This window comes from Andrena cerasifolii, chromosome 13 (assembly GCF_050908995.1).
Source record: "Andrena cerasifolii isolate SP2316 chromosome 13, iyAndCera1_principal, whole genome shotgun sequence".
In the NCBI taxonomy this organism is placed as follows: Eukaryota; Metazoa; Arthropoda; class Insecta; order Hymenoptera; family Andrenidae; genus Andrena; species Andrena cerasifolii.
The window spans coordinates 6,205,430-6,227,661 of NC_135130.1; the positions used below are offsets into that span (position 1 = coordinate 6,205,430).

Here is a 22,232-nt window from a genome sequence, read left to right on the forward strand (position 1 = left end):
CTGAAATTTAGTAAGCAGTCAGTTATTGCTCTAAAGGGTGCGCGAGTAATTTGTGAGCTAATTTTATTCTACTTGAACTTACTGCATTACCATATTCAACTTTGTTGTTAAATGCTTGTTAAATAACAGGGCACGTATTTGCTACCGAGGCTGCGTAGTTGAGCTGTACATATAGCATTGCCTCGCAGCCTCTCGACTTGCATTTTCTTGGCGCGTTGCTTTCACTAGAATGATTTGGTTCAATTATTAATTCTGAATTTTGCGCCGTGGATTTTTTAACGTATATATAAAAATGGAGTATTATTAAGGGTGAAAACAGTCATTGGATTAAATAAAGTAGGTAAATTTTATTTCAGGCACTTCTCTTCGCGCAAGTTTCCAGGCAGAGAAGTATTACTATTACTATATACAATAAGGAAATCTTAAAATTATTCTTATCATAATTATCAATAATTCGCGTAAACTAAACTTTACCTCGATTAGGTAGATCCTCATTGAGACAAGTTGTCAACGGAACGTGAACTAAAATTACCAAAGAAGGACAAATGATTTAACAAGTACGTTACACGAATCAATTTTGACGATTAACTGAGTTCGGTAAATCAGTAACGTTACTAATTTTCATTAAAAAAAATGACCAATTGTTTCCTTTACCAAAGAAAAGCGCTTTCTTGCAAGAATGTACGTAGCTGCAGCGTTACGAAATTCATCTAATCAACAAGTCACCGCTGAAATTTGTAAACGGATCAAGCTTTAAAAATTGTTCACTTCACACATCTCCCCCGCAAACGTTTCTAATTCTAATTAATCACCGCGGAGCATCGCCAGAGTCTGTCCCCGGCTCTCGAGAGTCTTGAAAGTTTCCAGAACCCCGCGCGAATAAGACACCCATACAGTCCCCCATTTCCAGAGCGTATCCTTGAAACCTTTCAAGACTTCCGACGACCTGCATTGGCGACGACCCGCCGCCGACGAGTTTTCTCCCCGCGGAGAATGAAATATTCACCGCTTACGTCTCGTCGTTGTCGCTGGGCCTGGCCAGAGTGAAGTCCAGGATCTCGTCGGACGTCAGAAATCGAACATCGCTGTCCTCGGAAAGCGCCGATCCATTCGCGCCTCTTTTGTAAGTGTTCCTTTTTTTCAATATGATAACAGCGACCATCAGCGTGATCGACACCCCTGTCAGGATCCCGACGACGATGCCAATGATCCCCGGCATGCTGAATCCCGTCGATCCACGATGCAGCTTCTCCGGATCCTGCCTCCTCACGTTTGGATCTAGAAACAACAACATTCTCAGCTGTAAGCGCCACGCGTGTCACTATCTGCTCCTGCGTCTGTGGACCCCGGATCCACGGACGCAGATTCCAGGCTTGAATTGAGTCTAAAAAAAATTTTGAACGACGCAAACGTGCCCAATTGCGATCTCGCATTCCCACCTTTACTGACGTCGATTTGGCACGACGATTTAGGAGGTTAGCAACACCAGAATAACTATATTTCACGATTGACGCGGGCACGGGGTTCTCCCGGCTTACGCCAGGGACTGCGAACGCTTGGAACTTTAAAATCGCTTCCGAGCTTTGAGTTTTGCGATTTAGGAATCGCGCGCTTGGTTTCAGATATGTTCAGAGCCCCTTTATCAGATGCGCGGTTCAACTTCGGAAATGGAGGCACTCAAACGGTTTTGTGCTCGATCAAAGTTGCGAGGTGGAGAGGCTCAGTTTTAAAGTATCCCAGGAGGAAGCTGATACGGTGGAACTTCGGTATCAGAATGGAATTCGTGTTACCAGGTTGCTCGTCAGCTTGCACATATCTCCTGGTGACAGTGGTTGTCTGCATAAATGGCGTCTCCTTTGTTTGAATGGTCCTCGTGGTCGCGAGGGACGTAGTTGTGCGGCGAGTAGTTCTGGCCGGCTTCTCGGTCTTCGGCCTAGTTACGTTGGCGACGGGCTTGGTCGTGGTCGGCTTCAACGTCACCGGGTCGATGTCGTCTTTCGGATTTATGGAGATCCCTTTGCCATCGTAGAAATCTGGCCGAACGGTGGCGACGTCAGTGGCAGTGTTGTTCTTCGCTGGTGGCAACGAGGTTGTTGCGTCGTGGTTCACGACGGCCTCCGTGACGTCGGTGGCTGCTTCTTCTGTGAAAGCTGAGAGACATTAGGATAAAAATTATTCATCTAAAAAAATATTAAAAATTTATAAAAAGTCAATTTCCCACGACTCGTCAACTCGAAAATTCAAACAAATCTGAAACTTTGCAGAAATGTAGCTCAAGTGGTCTTAACAACGTAACTATTTCTGATTCGACAATAAAACGGTCCTAAGGGTGAAAAACACCCCCTCAAAGAAATTGTGAGTTTTCATATTATCGTGAATATCTGCGAAACCGTAAAAGATATAAAAAAAATAGTCCAATTCAAAATTTCATGGCTTTCGATATCCTACAACATGGTGATAAAGAATTGTCGAAAAAAAATTGTGATGGGGATAAACTTTGAAATTTTTTTTTGAAAATTCTTTATCGCCGCTTTATGGGACATAAAAACCATAGAAGTTTGAGTTTAACTACTTTTTGATATCCTTTACAGTCTCGTGGATATTCACAATAAAACTGACCACTTTTTCGAGGGGGTGTTTCTACCCTTAGAACCGTTTTATTTCGGAATAAAAAAAATAGTCACGTTATTAGCGTCACTTGAGCTGCATTTCCGCAAAGTTCCAGATGTTTTTTAATTGTGGAGTTCTCGAACTTCCCTCGTGAGCTCGCTAAAAGGTAATAGTACGATTTTTTAAGGTTAACGCGATTGCGATTGGCCTTTAGCTCACTTGAGACGCGTACGAGTAGAAGAACCTAAAATTCGCGAGACCACTTCAGTCCCCATCGAACCTAGGAGGATTGGAGACAAAAGAATACTCACCCAGCACGCAATATTCCGCATAGTCCGGGCAACAGATGGAGTGTTCAGCGCAGTCGAGGGTGCAAAGACAAGTGTCGGATGGCGTGGGTGGCATTGCCGTTGTAAAATTGTACGTCACGCTATTCTTGCATCTTCCACGGCAGGTCAGCTGAGCGTTCACTTGTTCGATTTGGTCTGCGATAAAAGCAACATCAACGTTCGCTTAACGAGTAAAGGAACAGAGGCGCACGATTATCACGGGCGCTCGGACATTAATTATAACAATTACCGTTCACCGATTTCGCGGCGTCGCCCCGCGTACGCAAATGCCGCGCGCGCGAATCGAAGTTCGCGTGTCGCGACGGAGTCCGTAACGCGATATTTAATTAAATTTATATCCCCGCTTTCGCGGAACCTCCGCTCCGTGCGCCGTTCCCTACGGTGGTCAGAGTTTTTAATTAAGAGATAACGAACCGGGCGACGCATTCACGGAACCGTTGCGCATTTCTGTTAGAAAATCATCCCCCTCGCGGTGGTAGTTCCTCGAGTTACCTTCGTCACCCTCCGTCACACCCTCGCCTTCAGTTTTGTTCACGTTCTGGCACTTGTCCCCCTGCAGAATCGCTACGTCGTCGATCGCGATGTCGCTTACGTAACTGCTGCCACGCACACCCTCGATTATGATCTGGAAGAAACAGGGAAGTTGAGTCTGTGACGTGGCTTTTAGGGAAATGTGACGTGTCGTGCTGGATGGTCGGGAGCTTAGAATTGGGGAAAGGGATGCTAATTAAGCTGTATGTGTATGGAATTTCCTTCCGTGGTCTCTTTGATCGAGAAATATTTTTCGGGGTATTTTGACTAACGGGAGGGCCAAAAAGGGAGAAGGTACTATTTGGCATTTTTTTTTTTTAACGGAGTGAAATATCAATAGGGGGATTTTTGCATCATGTTTACTAACATTTGTAATTTCAAATTATATTTTTGTTTATAAATTCCAGATGCTTTTTCATAAATAAAAATATTTTTTTGAAATTACAAATGTTAATGAATGTGACACAAAAACTCCTATAATCTTCATGAGCTCATGTTTCCCAAAGAAAAATACTGAATGAAATAGAAATTTATATTTTGTATGGATTTTAGTTGAGTTTTCTTTTTATTTATTTGATTTTGTATAGAGTATATTTCTTAAATATTAAATAAATGGAAAAATTTAAAAATAAGTATAAATACTTCTTTACTGTTTTAAATTTTTTTGTAAAACTTCGAAAATCGGTTTTTTTTCAAAAGTTGGGTTTTGTATAAAACCCTAATTTTGAACATTGAAAGCTGCTATCTAGTATTGTGGAACTTTCTTTTACGTTTCGCCACAGGTCAGTATCGCGAAGTGCTTTAGATCACCTAGTACGTGTCCTTTAATGAGTTTCGTGTCGCTGCAAGCGCAACGAATCGCAGACAAATGAAATGTGGAAAATGGGTCATGATTGTTATATCGAATCCCATCACCTGGAAACCCTTTTCTGCTTTTGGGAGATTAAAAATACCATGCAACCATTGATTCCCTTGATTACCCTCCTTGTTGAACAACATTCGCGGCGAACTCTCTGCCTCTGGCTTGAAGTACACGTTCAGAGCTCCCACTGTGGCCCCGAACATGTGGTACCTGAAATTTCACAGGAATCTGACAAAAGCTCTTCCAGAAAAAGATTACAAAAATTCACTAATCCCGACAACAGAATAAATTCTCGAATAACAACGCGGGGAATAAAATTCTGCGATACTTAATTTGACTGTATGCGCCAAAAGTAGCTTGGATTCCAGCTTTTATTAATAACAGTGCTTCTCAAATAAGTAATGATTTTAGGTGTCCGCCTCCGATCATTTTGATTTTTGGATATGTCATAGAGGACCGAAAAATAAGAAATACGTGTTTTTTTATTTTTCCCAGTTTTCATATTTGGGCGGAGAAAACCGCGTTTGAACTTTGAAGTTAGGGTTGAAAAATCATTTTTGTGGATTTTTGAAAATCTGGTGAGTCAGTCATATTTCGCATTCAAAGGCACAAAATTCGTCCATTGAAACTTTTCCCCTATCTCTAATAGTTCGCGAGATATTTCACAAAAATGATTTTTCAACCCTAACTTTGAACGCGGTTTTCTCTCCCCAAATATGAAAACGGGGGAAAATAAAAAAACACGTATTTCTTATTTTTCGGTCCTCTATAACATATCCAAAAATCAAAACGATCGGAGGCGGACACCTAAAATACTCTCCTTGTGAGTCACGCGATCGGTCGCAGCACTTTCCCGACAGGTCGCAGCACTGTCCCCGCCGGCTTACTACCAATCAACAGTGTATCCCTGCGCGAAACGAGTACGCTCTAATGTGGAACGCAGCGCAGTAACGTCGCTTTTCTAGCGTAAACTTACAGGTGTACAAAAACAATGATTATCGAGGCAGGTCTCCAACGAACACCCACTAATCAACCAGTGATTATGTGACCTGCGATTCTAACGCAGAAATCGACCGAGTGCGCAGCGAACCGCGATGCATTTTTCTTAGACAATTAACCTGCCATTTATAGACGCTTATTTCTCTACATGCGCGCGTTTCGAGAATCAGGACAGCAATTAATATTTCTACGTCCGCTACGTAGAAATTCTCGGGGATACTTTTGATTACAATGAAAGGTCCCTAGCGCGATATATCGGTCCATTTTATGCAGCAAATATTCGCGACGTTGTATCCTAAATAAAATCGAGAGGCTCCGAGGCAATTGGCTCGTAATGAAACGTGCGCCCTTTGTTTGAGGAATGAGATTGAATTGAAAATTTAATTACCAGAAGGAGAAGCAGCCCGATTCCGTGTATGACACGTTGTACAGAGGAGATATGATCCTCGCTGTGTCGTTCACCAGACGACCAGAGGCCTCGATGTACAAATAATGCCCTGGAAGAATTACATTTTCATAATGCTGCGGGTCGCAAAGCTTTCAAACATATTTTAATAAAAATCGTCGCGCATGGTACCGCGAGGATTTAAAATATTCATTAGTAGCACGGTGGGAAGCTCTATTAACACTGTTCGGAGCTCATGGGTCACCGGTGACCCATGGAGGATTTTTAGGTTACATTATAAAATGGATTTGCTATAATTCTTCATAAATTACCCATGGGTCATTAGTGACCCATGGACGAGTTTTGTTTTTTTTTGCTAATAAATGGCACTGCAAATATAGAAGTATGTGTAATGAAAGTGGTTCTCTGTTAAATATAGAGGCTCGAGACGATTTTAAAAACAGCTCACTTTTTTCACTTTGTTGACATATTGAATTAATTTTAAAATTAAATTTTACAACTATTTTAAATTAAAATATTTCATGGTAGTTCGCGGAAAGGGTGGCAGAGGCTTTTTAGCCTAGGGGCGCCAAATCTCAAAACAGCTTCATCGAGAAAATTAAGTTTCAATACTTCAGTCCATCAGTAAAGAAACAATGTTTAATGAATTTAATTTTCTCATATAATTTTCTTCTTAAATAATTTCTTTGTTTCCCCAAACATTGCATAAAACCCATGTGAAGGGTAAGGGGAAGAAACTGGGAGTGTCCATTTTTCGCGATTTTGCGATTTATAGCATATTTTGTTGCTGGCAACTGGGACTACAGAACTGTCGAGTCACAAAGGGTTATAAAGTTCAAGTGCCCCTGTAATATAACGTTAAGGATTTTGTATACTGATTAAAAACGGGAAACGTCCACTCTGAATTGGAACAAAATACGGAATGTCAAGGTAAAACAAGAAATTATTTAAGAAGAAAATTATATGAGAAAATTAAATTCATTAAACTTTGTTTCTTTACTGATGAACTGTAGTATTAAAACTTAATTTTCTCGATGAAGCTGTTTTGAGATTTGGCACCCCTATGCTAAAAAGCCTCTGCCACCCTTTCCGTGAAGTACCATGAAATATTTTAATTTAAAATAGTTGTAAAATTTAATTTTAAAATTAATTCAAAATGTCAACAAAGTGAAAAAAGTGAGCTGTTTTAAAAAAAAATTGAGCCTCTATATTTAAAGCTCACCCTTCACTTTCGGTGTTAGGGGAACATTTAGGGGACATTTTATTTTAGAAGAAGGAAATCTTTGCCATTATTGTCGATGAAAATTAAAAAGTCACAGGCAAAAGCATTTTGCTTCCTTTTTCAATTTCATTCGCCAAAAATACGAACCGTCGTTTCCTGGCCCAAACGTGTGATCGTGCGTGGGCCCAGTGCCTATATGCGAGCTCGGTGTCTCGAAATTGTGCCGCCGCCAATCGAAATCATGCTGCGGATCCTGCTCCCACCAGCAGAGGTCTGCTTTCTCGAAATCGCATTGCGTTGGAGCTGAAGCCTTTGTGTCTAATTAACAATTAAAAGGGTGGGTACATTCTGGTACAACACCACTGCGTTCTCCACGTAAATTACACCCCAGGGGTCCTCGGAATATTATAAAAATAAATCAGAAAATTTTGAGGCCTCAGAGCTTTAACGAGGGAATTCTATTTTTGGGGGTAGAAACACAGCAAGATTTTGAATTTCTTTACGAAATTAGCGATTCGATTCATCTGAAATTTGGACCATGTTTTCGTGCATCTTTGAAGAAGTCGCAGTTCTTTTTATAAATTTTTAATTTCATTCAATTTTTAATAAAACAAAAAACTGCAGCTTCTTCAAATATGCGTGAAAGTTAGTTAGCTGGTTTCTTAAGGATGAATTTCAGTGACAATCTTAGCCAAAAGTTAATCAACTTCCAAGATATTAATCAAATATCCGAAATTCTTGTGACAATATAGTTCGGTGCTTGATATTTCTATACACAAAATTTCAAAAATTTTGGCTCAATATTTCACTCTTAATTATGCAGTTATATTTCTCAATATTGCCTTTTCCCACAAGAACACACGTTAAATTAAAAGTTAAATAATGCAAAGTCTACCGAATCAATTGTTCTAAAAATTTGCGAGGGGTTCTGCTATTGCAGAAAAATTCATTTCCCCAATTTTCAAATATTTTCGCTTATTTTGAATGTTACTGAAGTTCGTGCTTAAGAAATCCTAAGCTTTGCTATGTTTTCAGCCCCAAAAATAGGATTCTCCCTTAACTTAAGGTTATCGAAAATATTACACTGCTCTGTGAATCTTCTCCACCCCCAATTCTCCATTCGACTTTCCTGAATTTTACCGTCACGGGGACACGATATTTTTGCAGTTAAATTGAAGGTCAGGGGGTGGAGAGCCGTGCTATTGTTCCCGAGGGGTGGGCGTAAATAAAAGGGAAAAGGGATCACCTCGACAATGGGGCGCTGTACCGTTCCACTGCCTGCCGTCGCAATAGATTTCTGCGGGGCCAATCACTGCGTAACCAGGCTCGCAAAAATATATTAATATCGCGCCGTTGTACTTGGACGCCATTAGCGCGTGCTCCGGCATCGGGGGTGCAGGGCACTCAGCGTCTATCCGGGATAAGAAGCTGTATTATTTAACGTTTCTGGCGTTTCCATTCCCGCGAATAAACGCAAGGGAGTAAATTTTACAGTCATTGCAATCTCCCATTTCAAGACTGTCACGGAAAATATTTAACCACTGACATGACTCTCTGCTGCACAGTGCTGGAAATATTTATTGCATCACTCTGAAACAGTAGGGCACTCAGGATTTAATCTCGGGGATTTAAAGAATAAAATCCAGTTTCCTTCTCTTTTTACAAAGCTCTTGAATTAATTCTGACGCGTTTACATTAATCCCCTTTTTCCGTTTTCTTTGGGGGGTGCCAGAGCCTCTTGCCGCTCCACCCCTTTGGGTGCGCCACTGTTCTAAAATTTTTCAAAGCAACGTGATTGATGAAATAACTTATTCTGACTAAAATAGGTGAGCTGCACATTTTTGCAATAATATTTCCCTAATCAATAATAAGGGAGGTATAAATGGCAAAGTGTTTGTTCCACTGAGGCAATAAATATTTCCAGCACTTACTGTATCTACTATACAAAAGATTTCTCCAGTATAATTAAATTATTAATCGTTAGACTTGGTAGTTACATTTTCCTACTTAAATTTTTCACCCTTATATTAATCTGAATGAAATTGTAATTTTAGGTCCCTGGTTGAGCATTGGAATCTCCGCGTTAAAAAGAGTACAGTTTCTTCTCTTTTCCACAAACGAAATATAGTTTCTCTTATTGTTTATACGAGAGTCGCGAGGCTCCCCTTCCGTGACACGTTGGAAATAAGGAAACCGCAAGCTCCGCCAGAAACTGTGGCCTGCCATTATCGGGGAGCGTTCTAATTGGCATCCACTGTCATAGCTTTATCGCGGTTGATTAGAAAGTTGTGCTTACTGATGCATACGGGCGTAGGTGTATCCCACTGGCCTCGAATACAAGTGGAATACTTGTTACCCACGAGAGTGAAACCCTCGTAACAGCTGAACCTGATGATCCTTCCCCTAGCCCTCGCTCGAACCCTTCCATTCGTCAGCCTCACCACAGGACACCTGCCTTCGAATAAAGAATACAGAATACCCATCGAAGAAAGTAATTTGCAGGTAAGGAATAAAGTCCCGCGACAGTGGTTCCCAACCGGTGGGTCGGACCACTACAAGCAAATGAGAAATAATTTTTTTCTTCATATCTTTGAATAACGTATAAATAAAGGCCACAGAGTTTCTTTTACTGCGCGTTGCGTACTATTTTTTTAAAAAAAATCCCAAAGACCAGGTACTTTTTGAGCGATTTGATGAGAAACTCACCTTAAGGGGAGGTTCTGGTCTAGGGCCCCCAAAATAGGTGATATTTAGGAATTAATTAAAGGAAAACTACTGTATATAATTTGATGGGACTTTTTGCATTGAATTAAGGATGTCTTAAGCTACAGCAATGTATTTTTGGTTTTTTAATTAGTCATTGCAGACGGCACTGGGAAGTCGTTAAAGTCAAGGCGTCAAAAAATTGATCTGTATTGGTGGGACCTGTATCCCCAAAAGTTATTGTCCGATTCGACTGAAACTTTTTTTATTTTGAAGAATATACTTCTGGCTAGGGGGGATACCAGAAAAAAAATGCAAAAATGACGTTTTTTAGGAAAATAACGGCACTTGAAGTTTGAAATCACTTTCCCCCTATATTTTTCGTCCTTTCAACGCCTTTGAAAATTATAAATTTTTAATTTTTGTATTTTTTTCTGGTTTCCCCCCTAGCTAGAAGTATATTCTTCAAAATAAAAAAAGTTTCAGTTGAATCGGATAATAACTTTTGGAGATACAGCGCCCACCGTTTTGAGAACACTGTTTCGAGAAAAACCGGGTGTTATCCATGCATTTGCCGCTACTCAAATGCCTATAACTTCGAGAATATTACGAATTTCAACAAATCCTTTTGAACAAGTATTCCTAAAAGGTTGACCACTCGAAAAAAAAAATAAAAAAAAAATCGACTTTTAGACCGGAACCTCCCCTTCAGGGTGGATGGAAACAGAAATAAGAAAATGATTGTTATCGGAGGAACCGAGGTAAAGGAATAAGAATGTAAATAGCAGAAGCATTACAGAATTAAAGAAAAACGAAGAAGAGAAAGATATCGATACGTGCCATTTAATTGCAAAGAAACACGTGGAAAATGTTATTTGCCAGGGGTAGGTGGATAGAACATTTCTCTGTATAAAAACCGAGGAACAATAGCGGATCTATTCTCCACTGAAATGTCAAATGGATTGTAATCCGCTTAAAAAAAATGAGACCTCGTTATGCAGGGCCGGCGCGAGGGTGGCTGGCGCCCTTATTGAAGAAAATTTTTGGCGCCCCTAAATTTTTGCACCTGTTTTCTATTTAATGCGTTTTGTCTTTACGTGGTGCAATAGAAAAGATAATTACATTTACATTTTATTTATGTGGGAGTTGGATTCCTTTATTATTAAGTGTGCGATATAGTTTTTTAGCTAGCCCCTTCGGCTGGCGCCCTTATGCGGCGCATAACTTGCATAATGGGTTCCCCCGTCTGTATTCACCACAACACAAACCTACATGCTGAAGTGATGTTTAACGATAACGATATCCATCTTCTACTATTTCCTTTCCATTAAATTGCCCCAGAATAAATGTCACCTTTACATTTCAACATCCACTTGCAAGGGTTGTTCGGCAATCCGAAAACTCAGAAAAGTCTGAAGCTTCGCAGAAAAATCCGGTTCAATTGATGCTAATAACGTGGCAATTTTGTTTCGGTCCTAGGGGTGGAAACACCCCCTCAAAGAAATGGTCCTTTTTCATATTATCGAGGATATCCGCGAAACCGTAAGAGATATAAAAAAAAAGTTTAATTCAAAGTTTTGTGGATTTTCCTATCCTACAATATGGTGGTAAAGAATTTTCTCAAAAAAAAATTGGAAGAAATTAATTTAAAAAAAAAAACATTTTTGCAGTGATTCAAATGTTTTAGAATTTACGTGTTACCGATCATCCCTTGTCGGAAAGTAACTACTCAACAATTGAAGAGTTCTTGTAGAAAACACTACAAATGCCAGAATTAAAAAAAATTCTACCGGAAAACGTTCCACGTGCCAATGGTAATACTACAGTGCAGAATTTGATTTTTGGCACTTGCAGTGTTTTCTACAAGGACTCTTCAATTATCGTGTCCATCCGCACCGAAGAAAAGGTAATAATTAACAAACTCTGCGTCTGATCTTCCACCAGAAGAATCAATTACTCATCAGCGATTAAGAGTAGATCTCCTTCTAACATAAAATCTTATGCATTTAACGCTCGTTTCCCCCTCGAACTATATCTGCGCAGAGCGAAGAAACCCGGATATCTCTTCGTTTTCAGAAGCGCAGGCACAGCCACGATTTCTTCTCGAGTTCTGAACGTAGCATCACTTACTCGGTACCGACAACGAGCAAACGATGAACTGGGCCAGCGTTGCCAGCAGGAGAAGCGGCGCCAAAGAAGGTATCTTCATCTTGAGAACGTTTGCACCACGAAGAAACTATGCACCGTGAACATAACTTATGAACCCAAGTCCAAGCAGCAATACTCTTCCCCCAAAGTGTCTTCTTCGGTTAGACACCGGTGGCCATTTTAGCAGGAGCACATCCAGGAGAAGAAGAGACGATGGACCAGGCGAGTGGACCGCGGAGGATCAAGGAAGAGACGGATGGCGCGGGAGCGTAACCGACTGTGCGAAGAATAAAAACTAAAATCGGCTGTCGGATCGTTCTGCATCTATGAATGGGACGGGGAGGCCGTGTTTCGGGGTTATTCCGCTCCGAACGAAGGGGGGGGGGAAGATCACTTCCGCCGGCTCGCTGCCGCGATAGCTCTATCTGCTTCCGGCCGTCTCGTTATCGTCGCCGAACATTTCCAGGCCTTGAGGAGAATTCCTACAAATTGCATTTTGCGCCGGAGATAAATGAATTCCGATAGATAAAGCTCGCCCAGGCGCCAGGATTCTTTTGTCCCCTTCGCCGCGGACGTGCCTCTGCCCATTGGAGAGATCTTCAGCCACCTCTGAGCAAGCATTGCCGGGTTTAAGGCACGGGGACTTGAAGACGTGTGACTTCTAACTGAAGGGGTTGGTTCAGGTCGACCGTAAAATCTCCACGTTGATTTAGCGAAGTTCTCTTGAAGAACTCGTTGTGGTGTTGGAAGGATTCTTGAGACCTTGGAAGAAGTAATTTTTAATTTAGAAATAAGGCCTGAAGGTGGCAAGTTGAATGAAATGTTTCGAGGTACTTTATTCGTATTATAAAATGGTATGTATTTAGTAACAATTCTTGATTGAGTTACAATTATATGTACAAGGCATGGTAACTTCGAACACTGGATACTTGCATTTCCTAGTATCAGAATAATTTATTTTACAAGTGACATTAAATAACAAATATTTTCTTCTTGATTGTTTGCGCAAGCCTTTCTCGCGAGGACTCTTAATAATTAGAGAAATCCATTCTGTTGCTGTACAGCGATTTGATCGTGGTTAAGAACCTGTGGTGCTCGTTCTTCTTGGCGACTGCGGGCGCAGCTCGAATGGGCCTCTTTTCGAAACTTGCCAGTAGGTCCAATTGCCTCGTGCTCCTGGATCTTTCGAACGACTCCATCTGAGACTGCTGCGTTTTATCAAAAATGAACGTTTGCTTTATCCGATTCATAGCTTCCTCTGTAACAAGATTAAAAAATTTCTTTAACCCCTTAAGACCCATGTTTGTAATATTACCTTTCTTGCGAACAGACTCAAAATTCCAGCTTCTTAATATTACGCTTGATAGAATAGTAACAGCTTTGCGCTTTTTTTGAAAAAGAAAGGGTTTCGTCCGAGTTTATAAATATTTATATAGTAAAATAGAAACGTGAAAAAGGGTTGTAATCTTTTAACTTTTTTTTTAATTTTGTGTCGTTAAGGGTTCAAGATTTCGGACGTCCTTTCTCCTTTGCAGGGGTGGGTTTGAAGATTTAGCGTCCCTAGGCTAACCAGCGTCTGCCGCCCTTTCCGCGAAATATCATCAAATATTTTAATTTAAAAGAGCCGAGACAATTTCAAAATTAATTCAATATGGCAACTCATGTTTGAGTAATTCCTACTTTGCTAGATGAAAGGAAAGTGAATTGTTTTTAAAGTTGTCTCAAGCCTCTGGATTTAAACTTTTCCCAATTTCCATCGCTCAAAATTTGTCACTCTCCAAAATTTTCCGCTCCTCAAAATTTGTCGCTCCCTAAAATATGCCACTCTCAAAAATTTGTCGCTCCCCAAAATTTATTGCCCCAAATATTTTCCGCCCCCCAAAATTTGCCGCTTCCCAAAATTTATCGCTCTCTAAAATATGCCGCTCCACAAAATTTAACACTCCCCAAATTCACCGCTCCTCAAAATCTGCCGTTTCCCAAAATTTATTGCTCCCCAAAATTTGCCACTGCCCAAAATTTATCGCTCCACAAAATTTGCCGCCCTAGGCTGCACCAATATAAATAGCTCCCCATAAAATTATTTGCAGCGAACTGGTATGTCATCGACAGCGCCTCGGACCGATGACGAAATCGAGCAGCGGACCAGGCGGAAATATAAAAATGCCCGCGGCCTGATAAATCGAAACAAAATTAAATCAGCTCCTATCAGGGAACAAGAATGAAAAAAAAAAAACATCAAGTGTATCAACGAGGAGGAAGTTTTAAAAATAGCACGCTTCGCACAGAAAGGGACGTAAATATATACTCACGTTCGTTTTCACGAAGGGCAAAGTTATCGAAGCTGCTTATGTTCCTCATGAACAAATGAAACGAGTCTTCGATGTCTGATAATCGAATGACAAAGTCGGGATCGCATATCGCCAGGTGAGACAAGAATCTTATTCCGTCCCTCAGTATCTTCGATTGCTTCCTCTTCACGATTGCCCAAGCGTTCTCGTCCGAAAGTTCATGCAGATATATCTCGCGTATGCACTTGGTACTCGTCGGCGCGCGAGGCGACGAATGTTTGGGGCAGATGCTCTTGAAGTTGCAGGTGCCTTTCTGCTCCAGTGGGAAGTCCTCCAGATCGAAGACCCTGATGGCGGTCAGGTTCGCGTTGGTGCACCTAGACAGCGTCTTAATCGTAAATCGCAGTAGCTTCACGCAGCAGTTGCAGGACTCCGCGGTCTCAGATCTCAGAGGGATGGCGTCTGTGTGCAGTATGTATTGCGCGAACTGCAGCAACGCATCCGCGATGTCTACCGCGGCTATCATATCGAAATGATGGTTCTCCACCTGCGCCAGGAAGATTTGCAACGGGCAGGCGTCTGGAACGAAGATCCGTGGGTCAGGAAATTTGTGGGAAATATAAAATACATTCTTTTTAATTGAAGCTTCCCTCGTGGAATGTAACAGCTCGTCAAAATGAAACTTATTTGTACCTGGAGTAAAGTGTAGGGAGCCCTTCCAATTGTTTACCGCCATGGATTCTGTAAAAATATCAAAGTTACATTTATATTATCGGATATTGAAAACTAATACGCGAACTATTTATTATTAGCGCAGAGACTGCTTACGTGAAATGACGCAGAGTTTTCGCAGATATGTTGGCGACTTCGCAAAAATCATCATCACGTTACTCAGCAGTACGTAGCTGTATGGTAGAGGCCTGGAGAACACTATTTCTTTAAATATCTGATAAACGTACTCCAGTCTGAAACAAAGAATGGCAGATGAGAAAGTGGATTTTCGGACGTGTGGTTGGTAAGAGAGAGACCTCGTTAACATACCCCTGCGAACAATATTCAACCTTTTTGTGCACGTTGCAAAGAAGCATCATGATGGCACACATGAGGCCACTGAATTGATGGGATCTTCTCTACAAGCAATAAAATTCAAATGTTAGTGTAGACACTGAAAATCTGTAGAAATTTTTATACACTGCGCGAAATAATTAGGGAAATAAGTTGGAGATCTTCCAGCCCTCATGTTTAATACATGGGACCGCCGTGAACTTTTGCGGGGTCGGGTTCCAAAATTGTGCGAGGCCAAAAAGAAACGTATTTATATTGTACTTCTAAATTTTATGATTATAAATATCTATGCATAGGGCCCCGCAAAATTTACGATGAGCATTTCGTAGACCGCGGGGCCTTTTAAAGAAGTTTTATAATAAATACCTATGCATAGGGCCCCGCAAAATTTGCGATAGGCTTCCCTAGACCGCAGGCCTTTTAAAGAAATTTTATAATAATAAGTAGCTATACATAGGGCCCAGCAAAATTTACGCTGAGCATTTCGTAGACCGCGGGGCCTTTTAAAGAAATTTTATAATAGATACCTGTGCATAGGGCCCCGCAAAATTTGCGATAGGCTTCCCTAGACCGCAGGCCTTTTAAAGAAATTTTATAATAATAAGTAGCTATGCATAGGGCCCCGCAAAATTTACGCTAAGCATTTCGTAGATCGCGGGGCCTTTTAAAGCAATTTTATAGTAGATACCTATGCATAGGGCCCCGCAAAATTTGCGATAGGCTTCCCGAGACCGCAGGCCTTTTAAAGAAATTTTATAATAATAAATAGCTATGCATGGGGCCACGCAAAATTAACGCTGAACTTTTCGCAGACTGCAGGGCCTTTTAAAAAAATTTTATAGTAAATATCTATGCGTAGGGCCCCGCAAGATTTACGCTGAGCTTTTCGTGGACCGCGGGGCCTGTTAATACATTCTCCTTAACATCCAACAACTTTATCCTCTACTCAGTGTGAACAGTGTATCGTCTACAAGAAAACTGTATTTACAGCTGTATTAAAGTTACCGTAGATCCAACTAAAACGACGAACTGCAGGATCATCTTAAGCATCTCGAAGTCTTGATTCTTTTCAGGCCACACGTCGTAGCGAGACATTTGCCGCGAGTAGCATTTGTAAGATTCATCCTTCTCAGTGAGTAACCGAGTCTTTCCGGCGACATATTTGCTCAGGTACGTCGACTCCAGCGACACGTACGACGCCACGCCGAACACTCTTCTGGTCTCGATGCCCCTTTCGCAATCGTGCCACGCGTTGGCGTCGCACACAGCCTTCCCATTGAAATCGGGATTCGAGTACAGCTCGGAGAAGTAAATGTCGTTCATGTCGCGAATATCGTCGTTCCTCACAGTTTGGAGAATCGTCTGCAGAACAATTATAACGTTCAGGAGCAGCTCCCTCGCGGTAGAAACTAACTGAAACACAATCGTCCATCGATTACGTATTCGCTCGATACAAATGGTCCGGTGGAAGGCGAAACAATCCGCTCACTTTGTTCATTATCGCTATAGAGTTTTCTGACTGCAGCTCAGAGTTCGTCTTTCGCTGAAGAGCAGCTATTTCTGGCAATATGAATTCCACCGTCAGCCTCTTACCATCTATCGTCACAGGTTTTACCAATTCTGGATTCTCTGTAATAAGGCTCGAGTAAGCTTGGTCGACTATCTTTTTATTCGACGCGCTGTTCGCGTGTGATCTTACCGAATATTCTGAACGTGTCTTCCTCCTGCAAAATAGGCAAGTTTCGTCGCCCTGTTTTTTCTGTTGCTTGAATGTCAACTACAGACTTCTCTGGCTGCGGTGTGTTGTATATTACTCTGGGAAGATTTGCGAGAGGGTAATCTGCAATAGGTTTGTTGATAAGAATATTTTTGAAAATATTCCACAAGTTAATATTGTTTAAGGGGACTAGGCAGCCAAATCGCTCGAAAATCAAGTATTTTTTGCGAATTAATTACGAGGAGATGAATACAAATTGTGACTAGTACTTTTGGGTAATGTTTATTAACACTATAAACTGTAAAAAAAAATGTTTATAACAGTCGTGTGATGTGGTTTCTGTGGTTTTGCAGTGATCGCAAGAAAACGGAGGTTCGGATCGACTTGAAATTTTTATAGCATGTTCAAAATATATTCCATTCTAAAGTGAACCTCCAATGTAAAAGCTCTAGTTTCCAAGATAAAAAAGAAGCAGCCATCTGTGCACTCAAAAAATCGCCATTTATCTTACAAATCGCCTTTTCCTAGTCGCTATTTTAATAATTTTAGTTCAATTCTTTTTTCCGAGGTTCAGGCCGAAATTACAGATTCCAGGAGAAACATGTTTCAAGGAAATCGTTGTATCATCAGTTTTAGGCTCAATATCAGGGCAAAATTAAAGACGCTTTATCTAAAACACTGTATAATCAACCTCGTGCGGCGTCATTTGTAAAATAGATACGTAAGAAAAAAGGTCTGTGCTTGCTTTCATCTCCTTGTAATTAATTCGGGAAAAATACTTGATTCTCGAGCGATTGGACTACCTAATCCCCTTAAGAGACATTCTACAGTCTCGGTCGAAGGTTCAGCGACTTTTCGGTGATAGTTTTTATAATGAAATAAACACTTAACGTTTTCCAATTTTAGGGGGTATGTTCTACCACTCTTGAAATACAAGAAAAAATCTTTGTTGTTTATTTATTTAGATAAATACTTCGCAGTAAATTTAGCGCCTCCAGAATTTGACGGTTGCAATTTCGGAGGACTGGATCATGAGAAATAAAAAAACCAAACATATTTTTAATTCGCAGAAGTATGGCTATCTCGCTTACCGCGAAATAACAATTCTGGACAAAAATTATTAAAATGCCGGTCGATTAACGTTAAAAATCTCGAAAATGGCGTTTCTTTTCCATTTAATCGATGTAGAAAAAAATTAGGAAAATATTAAAAAAGTTAACAAATTCGCGGTAAGCGAATCCTGCAAATTAAAAATACGTCTGGTTTTTATTTTCGGTAATCCAATCGTCCGAAATTTCAACCGCCCGCAAAGGGTGAACTTCCGAAGACGCCAACTTCACTGCGAAATATTTATGTAAACAAATGAAATAAACAAACAGCAAAGATTTTTTCTTGTAATTTCATTATAAAAACCATCATCGAAAAGCGGCCGAATTTTGGGCCGAGACTGTAGAGAATGTCCCCTCAAGATGCAATTCACTTACATGGACTCCAAGTTTTAAGAAAGTAGTTACTCTTACTATGAATATTCGTTTGAACACACGTCTCCTTCACTTTCACTGGTTTCACGTTCGAAATTGACGATCTACGAGTAACAGATTACATATACGAATGAAAATTTCTCTGACAAAAGTAACGTTTAAAAGATTTACCTGCGCATCGGTGAACCGAGTTTAGTTTTATTCACAGGACTGTTCAAGTTTACGCTACGTGGCTCTGTCAATTTAACACTTCCGCTTTCCAATAGCTTACAACGTTCCATTAAGTTCCCCACTTCGAACGCCTGCAGAACAAAGCAGAAATAAATAGTAGAGCACCGAAAAAAAAAGGTTCGTTATTACATCGTCCAAAAGTTACCAACTTGCAATTCAAGCTGAGTTTTCAAATGCTCCTTTTCTTTACAAATCACAGTAATTTCTGTTCTGTGGCGACTTTCTTGCTCCTCGATAAATCGGGTCTTCTCCGCTCGATCGCTCTCCGCGCGCATCTGAGTCTGCTGCAGTTGATTGCGCAGGAACACAGCTTCTCCCTCCTTAGTTATAAAATTATTCAACAGCTGTTTATTCTCAGACTTCAGCTTCTCCAATTCCTTCGCGACCTCCGATCCTGAAACCGTAAAATGCATTAGTGCTTAAAATCCTTAAGGGGGTATACCCGTTTCAACCCTCGGAGAATGCGTACATTTTGTGGATTTTTTTACAAGTCAACGGCTTGATGAAGATTTCCCGTTTTTTTACTATCTTTACATAGTATTATGAAGTACTTAAAAAAAAAGTTTCAGTTAAAAAACTGTTGTTTTTCGGAAGTTGTGCATACATATCCGAAAGTCTCTCGATTTTAGGCGGCTAAACGGTGGGCCTAAAAACTCGCGCTACGTTCAACCAATTCACTTCCAATTTTGCATGCAGGATCGTAATAAGATTCCACATCGTCCAACGAGGGCTTTTTTAATTCCCATTCCCCGTTTATTATTTATAAAGAAAAAAGGTGGCCTTTTCTCTTAGAAAAATATAACTTTACCTTCGATCTCTCACCATTTCTTTATTTTTCAAAATTTTCAAAATCGGCCCCGTTGGACGATAGCTATTGACATACTTTATAAGTAAATTTTATTGTTTTTGATTTCAGACGCGACATACAGCTGCTTTCAGGCCCACCGTTTAGCCGTCTAAAATCGAGAGACTTTCGGATATGTATGCATAACTTCCGAAAACCAATAGTTTTCTAACTGAAACTATTTTCTTAAGTAGTTCATAATACTATGTAAAGATAGCAAAAAACCGGGAAATCTTCATCAAGCCGTTGACTTGTAAAAAATTCATGAAATGTACCCATTCTCCGAGGGTTCAAACGGGTATACCCCCTTAACGAAGCTGCGTACTTAGCGTGCTATTACCTCCGGTAACAACATTATCTTCCAACTTAAACGTCGAGTTGTAGACCTTTTGATCCATTAATTTCCCTTTGAAATCCTTGTAGTCGATAGAAAATATATTACTCGTGTCCTTCGAGTTGTCGACCTGCCTCCTTTGAGTACTGCATTCTGAAGAATATACCGAAGGCCTTGGCACTATATTATTAATATTATTTATATTAGATACAGTTCTACTTGTCGATGGCATGCTATTAAATCTCCGTATAAATGATACTTTTTGCTCTCCGTTCGTTTGTGTCAAGACACTGTCGTCCTGAAAAGAGAACATACAGATCATGAGCACGTAAGGCTGGGTAAATAGATCTGAAGGTAGAACGCATCAGACATATATAGACGGAGCAGAAGCTGGGACTATCGGCGAAGGGAACGGTAGGCTTGGAGGGGAAAAGGCAGAGGTCGGATACAGGCACGTCGGGTTGGCTTTGGAAGCACTCGGCATGCATATCCACTGAGTTACCCGATTTGCATGTATCGCTCCCGTTACCGCGAAACTTACGCCCCCCTCAGCTTACGCTCCGTCTATATATGTCTATGGTAAGCGTGAACGGAGCGTAGCTCCGCGTGTAGAGCGAATATGAATGAAACCTGTAAGCACGCTTGAGTCGCGACGAAATCCATTTCTTCGATATCCTCCTCGGCGAAATCATCGCCCCATATATCGTCCGACTTGCCGGACCTTTTATGCGTCGACTCTCTATTGGTTCTGCCGACCCCTACCAAAGTTCCGCGGATTGTGTCGTACTTTGGTCGCTTGGCCGGTATAGGATATTCGTTCGCCGTGCTATTTTCTGCTCGTTTGAACATGTTGGCTAATTCCGATTCCTCTATACTGCGCAATATAGGTTATGTTAGGTTAACGTTTGACGAGGTAGCTTTACGATCCCCAGTATTTACGTGTTTTGCATGATTCATATCAGTGTTCACTGCTCGAGGTTTTAAGCAGGCATCTGCGCTGACGATTCTTACGAACATTCGGGTGTCATTGTATATAGTAGTGGCAGATTATTTTTCGCAGCACAAATTCATTCTGATGCGGCGACTTTCTCCGAGTTTCCGATTTCAGTGGATGGTGTAAGGATAATGGAAAAGTTTGACAAGACAGTGATAACGTTTCTCTTCATGTTAAGTGCTGGTTTGCCATGAGAATTTGTCAGCAGTGTGATTGACGCGTGAGAAATTCATGTGCCGTGAACTGCATGACAGAAAGTTGTTTTCAACACGTGCGGAGCAAGCGTGATATACGTAGACACGGCTTGAACGTAGTGATCAGGGGGGCCAAGCTTCCCTCTTACGAAAGTTGAAGCAGAGTTTGTAGCGCCTCCTACCAATGAGGTGCGTACTAAACTGTGAATGTGTGAATTGGTGTGAATCGGGACGTATGTGTATGTGTATACGTGTAATGTACCGTTTACTTTAAAACCTGTCCACGGATCGTCGCGCCAGCGACACGTATGCAGCAGATAGAAGGATAAACATTGAAATTGAATATTTCTTCTTTTCTTAGGAAAAGAAAACTCTGCTTCAACTTTCGTAAGAGGGAAGCTTGGCCCCCCTGGTTCCAAGTGCAGATAGAACAAAATCGTAGAGGAAAATTTTGCACTGTTTAATAAACACTATCATCCTGCGCAGTTACTTTTTTCGTAGGTGCGGCGGTACACTTGAAAACTGCATTTGAACTCATTTTTTAAATGGAACCATACAATTTTGTTTACATGAATTTATTCCTTGCGTTATTCTGCGTATAAAAAGTATAAGGTAAGATAGTCGAAAACTCAATAGCTTACGAGATATTTAATTTTATTACGAAATATGATGTATTTTTTTATGATGTACATGTGTATATGAGGCCGAAAGTAATTTAATAGAAACGATGCAAAGTATTGTTATTGTAAGGTAACTGTTCCTAATTTTACTTTATTTTTACACTGATTGTTTATTAGGGTCTGTAATTTATTGAATAAAATGAACGTTTACTAAAGACCGCGATGGATTTGACCTGTTAGCAATTAATTAAATATAACGAAGGTGGGAGGAGGTTTGTGTTTTAAGATACAACTGCAAAATTATGCAAATTAATTCATTTCCTGCGGTAGTTCGATTCGCTGAAAGAAAGGTTATGTTCTCGAACACGCAAAAGGTTGGTACATTTATTTATTTACGATCTGAGGGCGTGGGCATCTTTTGGGGGCTTTATAGATTATTATGCAATTAATTTGCAAAATAAAATTGTTTATTTATTGCTCGAAGAAGTTTTTTGAAAATTTAACAGTAGGGTAAAACAGAACACCCAATCCGAGAAAATGGCGCTGCGCGCCATCTATCGGAACGTGACCAAAAGTGGCGCCCCCAATTGAAAAAAAATCTAATTTCTTCCCATGTAATAAAAAGCAACT

The 22,232-nt window shown here is 40.6% G+C and overlaps 2 protein-coding genes across 3 annotated transcripts; both read right to left on the minus strand.

The window, feature by feature from the left end:
• Positions 1-327: 327 nt before the first annotated feature.
• LOC143375735 (uncharacterized) lies at positions 328-12,150 on the minus strand. 2 transcript variants are annotated; one of them, XM_076825140.1, is made up of 11 exons: positions 11,814-12,150; positions 9,277-9,435; positions 8,227-8,391; positions 7,128-7,298; positions 5,741-5,849; positions 4,407-4,563; positions 3,453-3,585; positions 2,922-3,095; positions 1,791-2,150; positions 1,014-1,278; positions 328-728 (listed from the first exon to the last, which is right to left on the minus strand). In XM_076825140.1, exons 1-11 carry the CDS (start codon positions 11,890-11,892, stop codon positions 707-709), a joined length of 1,794 nt encoding a protein of 597 aa, XP_076681255.1. In that variant the 5' UTR covers positions 11,893-12,150; the 3' UTR covers positions 328-706. The 2 variants fall into 2 exon arrangements, with proteins under 2 accessions (XP_076681255.1, XP_076681256.1); XM_076825141.1 differs by having other exon boundaries at positions 1,007-1,278; positions 11,814-12,149.
• Positions 12,151-12,647: 497 nt separating this feature from the next.
• Positions 12,648-21,054, minus strand: Mus304 (mutagen-sensitive 304). The gene is made up of 13 exons (XM_076825887.1): positions 20,425-21,054; positions 19,801-20,092; positions 18,766-19,010; positions 18,557-18,687; positions 18,389-18,489; positions 16,887-17,027; positions 16,677-16,816; positions 16,193-16,600; positions 15,164-15,252; positions 14,951-15,087; positions 14,816-14,863; positions 14,144-14,701; positions 12,648-13,089 (listed from the first exon to the last, which is right to left on the minus strand). The coding sequence occupies exons 1-13, from the start codon at positions 20,641-20,643 to the stop codon at positions 12,860-12,862; spliced, it is 2,739 nt and encodes a 912-aa protein (XP_076682002.1). The 5' UTR covers positions 20,644-21,054; the 3' UTR covers positions 12,648-12,859.
• Between the last annotated feature and the right edge of the window lie 1,178 nt (positions 21,055-22,232).